Below are 12,438 nucleotides of genomic sequence, written 5' to 3' on the forward strand. Positions count from 1 at the left end.
GTTGATTACTGTGAGCCACTACACCGCATCCAGAGCGGCCATGGTTCTTACACAGCATTTACAAGTTTGACTCCCAATGAACCCACCTAAGCTATAAACCAATCAGCAAACAAACACCACCCCATGACATTAAGTTTTCACTGAATGCTTCATGGAGCATGTGAACTTGGGCAGCAACTTAAATCAGCAGACTAACCTCCTAGCAGTCCCAATAAACCGTAAATACATTTCAAACAACCAGACACATGAAAGTTTTTAGTTTATTAATCTGCTTGTGAAAAATCCAAAATGGACACAGGTAGCCTTTACTGCAGCACCTTTACTCTTTCGGCTGTGAATCAAGAGAAAAGTTTAGTCAGCAACTGCCTTTAAAATTCTTTAAAGTCTTAAATTCCAAAAGTAGTAACATTCATGCACCACAATTATTAGTAACCTAGAATATCAACTTATTTTGATGTTATATTAACACAATGTAAGCATCAAAAAATAAAACTTACAAACATTCAAGTTAGAAATAAAACAAAAATAATGGGCTAAATATTGCTAAACCTTAAAAACAAAACCATGTCACTATATTTTAAAAGGTTACAACTCTTCAGAATATTTGTAGATCTACTTCTAAATGTACTACACATGATCTGCTTTTAAACTGCTACATCAGTACACCAAGTAGTCTAGTGATCTACATGACTACATGAAAAGCTTGAATTATACCTGTGATCCAATCTCCAGCTCACTAAATCAGTGGTGGGGAAGGCAAAAAGAGAAAGGAGGGAAAAGAAAGATTTCATTAATAGTCCCTTTTCAAACTCAAAAATAATCTGCATTTAAGTGCATGCAATCAGGTACCTTAAAGTTGACCATTTTGTTCTTTGCAATTGTATACAGAGCACTCCTTAGAGACTCACTGATTTTATTCCTCCCAATTCTGACAATACGTTGCCTGATTACTGTAGTTCTTATGCAAACAAGGTGGCCCAACTTCACAATGAAGAGATCATTAAGCCAATGTGGTACCCAGGATGGCCTTGCCCACTGGTCAATGAAGTACATACCTGAGCCTCTGCCCCTCTGCTCTGCCCAGCAACACTGTGCTGGACACACATCAGGAACAGATATGAGAATCATTACAGATTCAAGTCTAATTTAACCTCAATGGGAGTGCTCTAAATCATCAGTCAAGTCTTTTAAAAGCTGCCTCAGTTCAATAAAAGATACCATTCACAGCCACAAAAGTAGTACAAGTTAGTATTTAAAGAGAGGTATCAATTTAGCTGAACTAAAAATACAATTGCTCTTCAGAAATGAGACTACTAATGCCTTACTATAAGTAACTTAGTATATAACTCCACTGCAACCAAAAGGCAACAACAAATACCAGTTCTAACATCTGAACAAAACTGAATTAAAAGCACTATTGCTATGGCATTTCTTTGGAGCCAAAGAATTTATGTACTGAAAAGCATTGATTTTTCTAGCTGGCTTTTCAGAGCAGTGCTGGTGAGAGGCACCAGTGTAACGAAGCAGGAATAGTGATGGCTCAGGTCTCCACAGGTAGCTCCTCCGTACATGTGGGACTCAAAGGCTAAGCGCACTAACTCGTAGGACTCAAAGGCTGGATGAAGAGAAGAATCAATGTGTTAAATGTCCTTCAGACCTAGGTCAGAGGACAAATTTTGACTAATTCTTTTGCAACTTCTCTCAACAGGTACAATCCTCACAAACAGGGAGCGGTTAGTGAGTAGTTGTGCTGGCAGTTCATTCATTACATACTCCATGGCGCTGGGACGTCAATGTGATTACAGTCCTGGGCAGGCAATCCCAGGTTTACTGCCTTGCCTGGCAGGGAATCACTGCAAAAGGATGCCACAAGAAGAATGGCCTTCATTGATTCAAAATCCCACTATGCCCACCCCACTCCTACCCCACTTTACACATTACAATTTTAGACTGTTCAGATGTACAAAATTTGTTTTAAATGAGGTAACAGGCTGGGCGCAGTGGCTCACACCTGTAATCCCAGCACTTTTGAAAGGCTTAGACAAGAGGATCGCTCAAGTCCGGGAGTTCAACAGCAGCCTGAGCAACACGGCTAAATCCTGTCTTTACAAAAAACTGGCAGGGCATGGTGGCACATGCCTGTGGTCCCAGCTACAAGGCTGAGGTGGGAGAATCACCCAAGCCCGGGAGGTACAGTAAACCATGATCATGCCACTGTACTCCAGTCTGGGTGATGAGAGACCCTGTCTCAAAAAATAAATAAATGAGGTAATGGGCCATTTTAACCAAGTGCTTGTGGGAAAAAGCATATCCACCAAAGACTTTGATATGAATAATTACCTCAAAATTTTCTATTTAAAAAAAAAAAAAAGCCGGGCGCGGTGGCTCAAGCCTGTAATCCCAGCACTTTGGGAGGCCGAGGCGGGCGGATCACAAGGTCAGGAGATCAAGACCACAGTGAAACCCCGTCTCTACTAAAAATACAAAAAATTAGCCGGGCGCGGTGGCGGGCGCCTGTAGTCCCAGCTACTCAGGAGGCTGAGGCAGGAGAATGGCGGGAACCTGGGAGGCGGAGCTTGCAGTGAGCCGAGATCGCGCCACTGCACTCCAGCCTGGGCAACAGCGTGAGACTCCGTCTCAAAAAAAAAAAAAAAAAAAAAAAAAAAAAAAGACACCAGGCAGAAAATTGGAGATTAAGTAATAAAAAGCAATGGAAATGGTAAAAGGCAGCTTTGCACGTATCCAAACAGGACAGAGGCTTTGCCGGATTTCAGACTAGTTTATTACCAGAGCTGCCAGGCTGGTTTCATGGCTCCAGAGAGGACTGCTCCTCGGATAAGACAGCCCTTCCCAAGCCCAGTGTTAACTGAAGCCATTTCCTAAGTATGTGGATACAGCATTCCCCAAGTGCAAGTTAAACGGTGCCTACTTAGTAAAGCACTCACCTTCCTCCAGTGAGTTACTTCACATGTAACATGCATTTTGGAGTTTCCAAAATAAACATGATTTTAAAAGTTTTCTCCTTTGCTCATAATATACTATCTTAAAACATATTAGGTTGGTGCAAAAGTAACTGCGGTTTTTGCCACCGCAATTACTCTTGCACCAGCCTAAATGGCACTGGCATTATAATCGACCATACTATAAAACTGTCATCCAAAGGCCAACATGCAAAGCATCATCAAAGCAAACTCAGTGAAGGTGATGCATCCCCACACCGTGCTTACAATCTCAGTACCTGCCAGACACTTCATTTCTGATGAACAAGAAATCCAAGAAAGTAGAGAGGAAAAGCAAAAAAACAAAAAAAAAGTTCACAGAACACTTGATTATTTGTTAATTTAACAACCCAACACCTTAATTCTATTCAATGATTTACAATGTCCAACTATTTACAGCTAGCAAAGCTGGTAAAAAGCTGCTTAACGCTAAAATCACTTGTCTTGGCCAACTGGAGAGGAAAGCAATCCTGAGATCTCAGTTGCCTCTCCAGTATGCCAGGAAAACACGGGCCACATTGATCCAACTGCTTCTTAAACCAGTGTCCATACTAACGAGTAAAATCACAGGGAATGAGATCCGCTCTGCATTGAAGGTTCTATGCCAATTAGTAAAACTAAAACTTCTTGTGATAGGCTTGAAAGGTGCCCACCAGGATCAATGAACCAATGTGGCCCCCAGATTGTGCTGTGAGGTGACAAGGGGTGGGCCAAGCTACTCTACTGAGGTGGTTAAGACACTATGCTACATAATTTCTTAAAACATGTTACCTTCTGTAATCCAGAAGAAGAGGGAAAAGAAAAAACATTAAGAAACGTTATTTAAAAAATAAATAAAATTCCTTCTTTCCTAGAAACTAAAGACCTACAATTAATGATATTTCTGTATTTTCCTTGATGAACTATACCTTTTTGCCAGCACCAACATTGGCCTTTGCAGTCCCCCTGACTTTCTTCATTCTGTTCTTGCGTTCCTTTCGTTGCTTTCTTGAGGTCTTTTTCTTCTCATACAGGCCATGCTGAATGAGAAAACAGTACATCCAGGTGACTTGCAAACATTAAAATCATTACCCACCACTCTGGTAGGGAAACGGACCCAGTCTGCGCTTAACACAGCTTTCTAAACCAAAACTTTACACGTATATTCAATACATGTTTTTGCTAGAACAGAAAGCATCACCAAGGGATTTTAAGTATAGAATAGCCTCACAGGAAAACAAATGGTCCACTCAATACTCTCTGAACAGGAAGTTCGGGAGACTGGCTGTTCTTGTCCAGACTTGAGCTCACAGATCACTATTTTTTTCTTCTTTGGCACTACCAAAACAAGCCACCTCCCAAGTGGCTGAGGGATCTCTTCCCATAGCAACTCCCCATTACTCCCTGCTGACAGAGAAGCCTTTACAACCCCCAAACCATGGAGATTCTGATCTACTCATCGCCACTCTGCCCACCTTTGCACTTGCTATTCCTGGGGCCTACAAGACTGTTTCTGTATCTTTACAAAGACTACTTTCAAATCTTTACAAGGATCTCAGCTTCAATGTCACCAGCTCAGCAAGGCCTTCTGAGAACATGAATGCAAAATCAGTTAAAAATAGTGCAGTCTCGGCCGGGCGCGGTGGTTCAAGCCTGTAATCCCAGCACTTTGGGAGGCCGAGACGGGCGGATCACGAGGTCAGGAGATCAAGACCATCCTGGCTAACACGGTGAAACCCCATCTCTACTAAAAAATACAAAAAAAAAAAACTAGCCGGGCGAGGTAGCGGGCGCCTGTAGTCCCAGCTACTCAGGAGGCTGAGGCAGGAGAATGGCGTAAACCCGGGAGGCGGAGCTTGCAGTGAGCTGAGATCCGGCCACTGCACTCCAGCCTGGGCGACAGAGCCAGACACCCTCTCAAAAAAAAAAAAAAAAATAGTGCAGTCTCAGCTGGATGTGGTGGCTCACGCCTATAATCCCAACAGTGGAAGGCCGAGGCGGGCGGATCACGAGGTCAGGAGTTTGAGACCAGCCTGACCAACACGGTGAAACCCTGTCTCTACTAAAAATACAAAAATTACCCAGGTGTGGTGGCACATGCCTATAATCCCAGCTACTCAGGAGGCTGAGGCAGAAGAGTCAACATGGGAGGCAGAGGTTGCAGTGAGCCAAGATTGCGCCACTGCACGGCAGCCTGGGAGCTAGACTCTGTCTCAGAAGAAAAGAAAAAAAAAAAGTGCAGCCTCTATCTACGACATCACCAGAATTTTCCCTCACAGCTATCCTATGGGAAGGTTCATCTAACAGCATGGGGTAAAGTGAGTTAAAGGAACAAACAAAAAAAGCACTTCAAGGTAATGCTTCTTACTAGAATGTAAACTGGGGAGCTAGCCCAGATCACTGCTATAGTTCACTCTGCAGTGTTTGACACTCAGTATACAATCAAAAACCTTTCCTGGTTCCTGGCTACCTATGGGTTTAAGCCCAGACTCAGACTTAATCCAAACTAAACGAATTTGGTGCCAGGCTACCTTTCCAAACACATTCCCTTACTTCCCCTCTGGAAAACAACCCTTACCCCAGCCCAACTCCAAGAACACTACTTCAGCTGCCCTTCTGAACTCAGCTCAAATGCCAGACTTCAATTTTGAACCTCCGTACTCCACCTGTGCATTTTATCAAATAACTTTTTCTTAATCCCTTCAGAGTTGTCTCCCAGATTGCTTGGTCTTGCCCATTTTACCACACTCACAACACAACGCCATTGAAAAAAATAGGTCTTCAGTAGCTGATGAACAAATGAAAAGACACCTACTCTTGCAAGTCTATGTTTGGGTTCATTTTTCTTTGCATAATCCAGGGAGTCATAAATCATGCCAAAGCCAGTTGTCTTGCCACCACCAAAATGAGTTCTGAATCCAAATACAAAGATGACATCCGGTGTGGTCTTGTACATTTTGGCTAGTTTTTCCCGAATTTCTGTCTTAGGCACTGTTGCCTTCCCAGGGTGAAGGACGTCAATGACCTAAAAGGAGATATCAAGTTTAGTGTTCACTATGATAAAATACATCTTCAGAGTAAAGGACAATTAAGCAAAAATTGACATGCCCTTCCTTACCATTTGTTTCCTCTGAAGTAGTCGGTTGGTCATGAACTTTCTAGTGCGGATAGTTACGGTGTCGTTCTGAAAACATATACACTCTGGTTAATAAAACTACTCAAACTTTTATTGGCCTTGCTGTGATTTTTCAAGACCTAGAATACTGCAGTCCAATTTGTAGCCATTAATCATGTAGCAAATTAAAGTAAATAAAACCCCCTCGGTAGGGCCAAATTCACAGGATACACCTAACAAATACATAAAATACCAAGAAAATATAACGGTTTTACATGAATCTGTAAACTTACTTCACTAGGTTATGTGTATCTCTGGGGCAGGGTTTCTCAACCTCAGCACTACTGATATTTCCATATGGATAATTCCTGTTGTGGGGACTGTGTGTTTTAGAATAACTATAAAAATCCCAGCCCTCTAACCACTAGACGCCAGAAGGACTTCCCACCTTTCCCAGTTGTGACAATCAAAAATGTCTCCAGACTTAGCCAACTGTTCCCTTAGGGGAAAAATCACTCCGAGTCGAGAATCACTTCTCTGGGGTAAAAACTGCTGTGGCTCATATAAAGGTCACACTCAATGAACTGTGTTTATCATGTCTTGCACAAACGTGACCCAAGCCTTGTACTCACTACGTGCATGTCATCTATCCTTCTAGAATGGCCACAGCAGAGATCAGAGAAAACGGTATTCCCTTCTGAAGGACTGAACTGCACCTTTACTTAATACCTAACAAAGAACGTAGGCATTAAGCAATTTACGCTAACAATTTTACCAAAAAGGAGGCACAAGAGACTTTCATAGCAGCAAATGACTTGCTAGAGTTTCTCCATTTCACTTTGAGAAACCACACCAAATTAAATCCACATCAGTGGTACTCAATTCTTGGGCGAAAAAAAAAGATTGCAGATAAGGTTAAAAACGGATGCTGGAGAAGCTAATAACGCATGACTAAGGGCAGGACTACCTTTTTATAACATCCCTTTCCAGGGCCTGTTTCCCCAGTATGAAACATGAAGATCCACTCAGCTGACAAGTTTTCTAGCTTACACATGGGAATGGTTTCACTTGCCGCAACTCGCCCAGGCGCTGCCGGCACCTTCTTCACCTCTTGGGCTACCATCACCTGCAAGCCGCCTACCTAGCCCAATTTGGAACTGCAGATGAGATGTGCCTGCCAGTGTCCATCTATCGCGCCCCGCACCCCCATCCACTGTGCTCCACGAAGTCAACAAGCGCCAACAGTTCCTGCACTGCCCAGGCGCTGTAGCCCGAAGCCCAGCGTGTCCGGGTCTGCAACGCAGCCTGCCAGACCGGATTCCCTGCCAACAGCCCCAAGCCTCTCGACAACCATCCTCCGACCGAAACGGCCAGAGAAGAGCAACCGGCCTTCGCGCGCCTATAGCTCAGATACTGGGACCCGGGGACGAAGGATGGCTCGGATACGCAGCAGATGACTGCACCGGCCCGGGGAGACTCACCATGATGGCTGCCTATCTCCGGACAGTCAGGGAGGAAAAGAGAGCCACTATTCGCCGGCCAATCATATCAACGCGCACGGAAGGACCCCGGGAAGCGCCGGCGTGGGGGCGTGGCCGCGCCGCGAGGCTGACCGCGGCGATGCCTGATTGAAGCTGCCTACGGCCCCGCCTCACAGACCTTTGGCCACACCCCTGGAACTCTAGACTGGCCAATCCGCAGGCAGAACAACTGGAGCCGACTAGGTTTACGCAAGCAGGTGTTCAATTTCAGTTCAATTTATTATGTTGAATTGTACGTATTTGAATTCCGGTAAACCAAATTAGTTTAAATTGCCGGCCGGGCGCGGTGGCTCAAGCCTGTAATCCCAGCACTTTGGGAGGCCGAGACGGGCGGATCACGAGGTCAGGAGATCGAGACCATCCTGGCTAACACGGTGAAACCCCGTCTCTATTAAGAAATACAAAAAAAACTAGCCGGGCGAGGTGGCGGGCGCCTGTAGTCCCAGCTACTCGGGAGGCTGAGGCCGGAGAATGGCGTGAACCCGGGAGGCGGAGCTTGCAGTGAGCTGAGATCCGGCCACTGCACTCCAGCCTGGGTGACAGAGCGAGACTCCGTCTCAAAAATAAATAAATAAATAAATAAAATAAATTGCCTTCTTCCGAGTTAGCGGTGGGTAAACTTGGAAGGCATCTTAGGATATCCTCTCTAACAGTCTCCTCTTTATACAGCTAGGAAAGCTGCAGAAACCCTGACTCTAAAACCTTTGTTATTTCAAGTACTTAACATTGCCCATTCTAATTTATTGTTCGTAAGTATTATTTTTTGAGACTTTTATGATGAGTTTTTCATTTAAAAGATCTCTTTAATTTGTATTTTTCTGCAAATCTTGGTCCTTATGCAAAATTAGTGTTTGAAAAATATTTGGCTGGGCGCGATGGCCACGCCTGTAATCCCAGCACTTTGGGAGGGCGAGGCGGGCGAATCACCCGAGATCAGGAGTTCCATACCAGCCTGGCCAACACGGCGAAACCCCGTCTCTACTAAAAAAAAAAATATATACAAAATACAAAATACAAAATTAGCCGGGCGTGTTGGCTAATGTCTGTAATCCCAGCTACTCGGGAGGCTGAGACAGGAGAATCGCTAGAACCCGGGAAGTGGAGGTTGCAGTGGGCTGAGATGGCGCCATTGAACTCCAGCCTGGGCAATAAGAGCGAAACTCCGTGCCCTCCCCCCTCCCCAAAAAAAAGGAAGAAAAAATTTGGTTGCTCCAGAAATATTTTCCTTAACGTGAAACAGACATGTAAAGAATGTAAATATACATATTCCAGAGAAACAAGAAGAATAATTTCCCAAATGTTGGTGCAGATGAGGTGTCCAAGGTGCAGGTTTTGGGGGCAGCTTTCCTCTTTTCTTTTTTTCCCCCCCCTCCGAGACCAAGTCTTGCTCTTGTCACCCGGGCTGGAGTGCAATAGCTTGATCACCGCTCACTGCAACCTCCGCCTCCCCGGTTCCAGCGATTCTCCTGCCTCAGCCTCTGGAGTAACTAAAATTACAGGCCTGCGCCACCACGCCAAGCTAATTTTTGTATTTTTAGGAGAGACGGGTTTCACCATGTTGGCCAGGCTGCTCTCAAACTCCTGAGTTGCAAGTGATCCGCCCCCGGCTTGGCCTCTCAAAGTGCTGGGATTACAGGCGTGAGCCACCGTCACCGGCCGACTATTTTCTTTTTATTAGTTTTTTTGTTTTATTTTATTTTGTTTCGTTTTGTTTTGAGACTGCATCTCGCTCTGTCACCCAGGCTGGAGTGCAGTGGCGGGATCTCAGGTCACTGCAACATCTGCCTCCCGAGTTCAAGCGATTCTTCTGCCTCAGCCTCCCGAGGTGACCAACTATCCTTCTTAAGAAAATAGTTGGCTGGCCTGGCACAGTGGCTCACGCCTGTAATCCCAGCACTCTGGAAGGCTGAGGCAGGCGGATCACGAGGTCAGGAGTTCAAGACCATCCTGGCCAATACGGTGAAACCCTGTCTCTACTAAAAATACAAAAATTAGCCAGGCATGGTGGTGCGCACCTGTAGTCCCAGCTACTTGGGAGGCTGTGGCAGAAGAATATTTATAGAGTGATTGTAATGTGACTGTTACATTCTAATTACTTTTACCTTCATTTTGCTATTTAACCTTCCCACTGACTCTAAGAAACAGGATACATATTACTCATCCATGTTATAAATGGGAAAACTAACACACAATAAGATTATTAAATAACTTTCCCAAGTTCACACTTTATATATATATTTTTTTGTTTGTTTGTTTGTTTGTTTCTTTGAGGCAAAGTCTCGCTCTGTCGCCCAGGCTGGAGTGCAGTGGCACAATCTTGACTCACTGCAACCTCCGCCTCCCGGATTTAAGCGATTCTCCTGCCTTAGCCTCCTGAGTAGCTGGGATATACAGGAATGCGCCACCACACCAGGCTAATGTTTGTATTTTTTAGTAGAGACAGAGTTTCACCATATTGGTCAGGCTGGTCTCGAATTCCTGACCTGGTGATCCTCCCACCTCGGCCTCTCAAAGTGCCAGAATTACAGGCGTGAGCCACCGCGCCCGGCCTACACAACTTTATTTTTTATTTATTTATTTATTTTTTTCTTTTTGAGACGGAGTTTCACTCTTGTCGCCCAGGCTGCAGTGCAATCGTGTGGTCTCGGCTCACTGCAACCTCCACCTCCCAGGTTCAAGTCCTGCTTCAGCCTCCTGAGTAGCTGGGATTACAGGTGCACACCACCACACCCAGCTAATTTTTGTATTTTTAGTAGAGTTGGGGTTTCACCATGTTGACCAGGCTGGTGTTGAACTCCTGACCTAAGGTGATCCACCCACCTCGGCCTCCCAAAGTGCTAGGATTACAGGCGTGAGCCACCACATCTGGCCGCCTACACAACTTCAAATGGTGAAAGCTAGACTCCCATGATGGTACTGTGATTTCATAACTTTTGCTCTTAACCTCTAGAAAAGTCACTCGCGATCCAAACCTTGTTGGTATAATATTGTCAACATTAGAGCTGGGTGTGGTGGCTCACACCTGTAATCCTAGCACTTTGGGAGACCAAGGCAGGCAGATCACAAGGTCAGGGATTCGAGACCAGCCTGGCCAACACAGTGAAACCCTGTCTCTACTAAAAATACAAAAATTAGCTGGGCATGGTGGCAGGCACCTGTAGTCCCAGCTACTTGGGAGGCTGAGCCAGGAGAATCACTTGAACCCAGGAGGCGGAGGTTGCAGTGAGCCGAAATTTCACCACTGCACTCCAGCCTAGGCGACAGAGCGAGACTCCATCTCAAAAAAAAAATTGTTAACATTATTCCATTTTTAAGTGATGGAGTACTGAAATAACTTAGGAAAACCTGATATGCCTTGTTTTTTGTCTGTGACATTGTGTTTTGTTAGTGAGGAGCCATGGCGTCTGAAAATGAGAGAGCATCCCTTCTTAAAATTGAAAGTTGTTAAAACACTTTTGTTCAGTTCTGTTTTGAGTTTCTGACAAATAATGAGGACTTAGTTCTAGGTTGTATAGCGCTGAGCCCTGTGGTGATGTGATTTCCTTGCTAGGCTCATGCACTAATATATCACACTAGGATCACCTCTCACAGGTTGTCACGGACTATAGACAATTTATTTCAAGACATGAATGATCTTTACTTTCCATTCTCCCTTTTCTTCTGTAGATCACCATGGCTGTTTTCGCTCTAACAGATTTTCAGCTGTTTTTGTAATCAAGAATATAAGTTTAATTCTTCCCCCCCTCCCCCAATAACTCCATGAACTGGAAGCGCGTGTGCGCCCGTATTTTCTGCTCTGTTTTCCTTTGTTGGTCCTCCAGATAGTGCCCTCTGTTGGATGGGCCGGTTCATTTCAGCCTCCACCTTCCCTTAAACAATTAGAAGCTCTTAATTTAGATGGTACTGATGTTAATGATGATGATTTTCCATTTTATGCAAGTTTTGACCCTCTGCTTGTCTAAAAGTCTTGAGGCAAAGAGTTACATGCAGCTTCTCTGCAGGTGTCTGATTACCTGGAGAAATTGACCATAAATGGGATTTTTAAAATACAGCGAAGGCCTCGGTGCGGTTTCCAGGAAGCGCCACCAGGTGACGGTGCGGGGAAAGGGCAAAAAAAAAAAAAAAAAAAAAAAAAAACGGCGTGCCGGAAGTCTCTCTTGACAGACAGACGCCCTGGCGAGTAGCGGAAGAGGAAGTGGACACGTGGGGCACTCTACGGTGGCCGAGAGGATACCGCAGATGTGTTAGCGGCGAGTCCAGAAGCAGCCCCAGGAGGTGCGCGGGGCATCGTTTTTCTAATCTGGTCTCCCGAGTGGCAAGGAGACATCCCGGCAGCCGTCATCATGGTGAAGGAGCAGTTCCGGGAGACGGATGTGGCCAAGAAAATGTAAGACGGTGAAAGAGTGGCCAAAGGACTGAGAAATAGGGCAAGGGGTCCGAGGTTAGCGGTCCGGGGTGTTGGAGGGTCAGAGGTGGGGTACAATGGGAAGGGGAAGGCCACTACTCCATAGGTGTGACCAGCGCCCAGAAGTACCAGCGTAGGTCAAAGAGCATTGGTTAGGCTGAGGGGATTTCAGCACCTCGAGAGGTCCCTGGACTTGGGTGGAGAAATCGGAGTGGCCTGAGCCTTAATGATTTGTGCACCCTGGGCCAAAGCTCACGTTCTCCTGAAGTCATACGATGATCCCTGTTCTTCAGCGAACCTATCCCCTGCTGCAGTGAGGGGAGCAATCTTCTGTCAGCCGCAGAGCGTCTGACACGAAGGCAGTAGTTGCTTACCAAAAGGATGGGGTTACCCACTAGA

At 45.3% G+C, this 12,438-nt stretch overlaps 2 protein-coding genes across 15 annotated transcripts in view; one reads left to right on the forward strand and one right to left on the reverse strand.

Moving 5' to 3' along the window:
* Window positions 1–242: 242 nt before the first annotated feature.
* Window positions 243–7,616, reverse strand: RPS24 (ribosomal protein S24). 13 transcript variants are annotated; one of them, XM_065520837.2, is made up of 7 exons: window positions 7,575–7,616; window positions 6,097–6,162; window positions 5,794–6,003; window positions 3,908–4,018; window positions 3,239–3,256; window positions 715–736; window positions 243–331 (listed from the first exon to the last, which is right to left on the reverse strand). In XM_065520837.2, exons 1-5 carry the CDS (start codon window positions 7,575–7,577, stop codon window positions 3,251–3,253), a joined length of 396 nt encoding a protein of 131 aa, XP_065376909.1. In that variant the 5' UTR covers window positions 7,578–7,616; the 3' UTR covers window positions 243–331; window positions 715–736; window positions 3,239–3,250. The 13 variants fall into 13 exon arrangements, with proteins under 13 accessions (XP_065376909.1, XP_073857807.1, XP_073857810.1 ...); XM_074001706.1 differs by having other exon boundaries at window positions 3,228–3,256; XM_074001709.1 differs by having other exon boundaries at window positions 7,144–7,616.
* A 4,255-nt stretch (window positions 7,617–11,871) lies between these two features.
* The window catches only part of POLR3A (RNA polymerase III subunit A), a 53,944-nt gene continuing 53,377 nt past the window's right edge, over window positions 11,872–12,438 (forward strand). For both annotated transcript variants that reach the window (XM_005565348.5, XM_074001711.1), the window contains exon 1: window positions 11,872–12,021. In XM_005565348.5, the coding sequence (XP_005565405.1) occupies window positions 11,978–12,021 (44 nt within the window). In that variant the 5' untranslated portion in view covers window positions 11,872–11,977. The remainder of the gene's footprint in view (window positions 12,022–12,438) is intronic.

This window comes from Macaca fascicularis, chromosome 9 (assembly GCF_037993035.2).
Source record: "Macaca fascicularis isolate 582-1 chromosome 9, T2T-MFA8v1.1".
Lineage (NCBI taxonomy): Eukaryota > Metazoa > Chordata > Mammalia > Primates > Cercopithecidae > Macaca > Macaca fascicularis.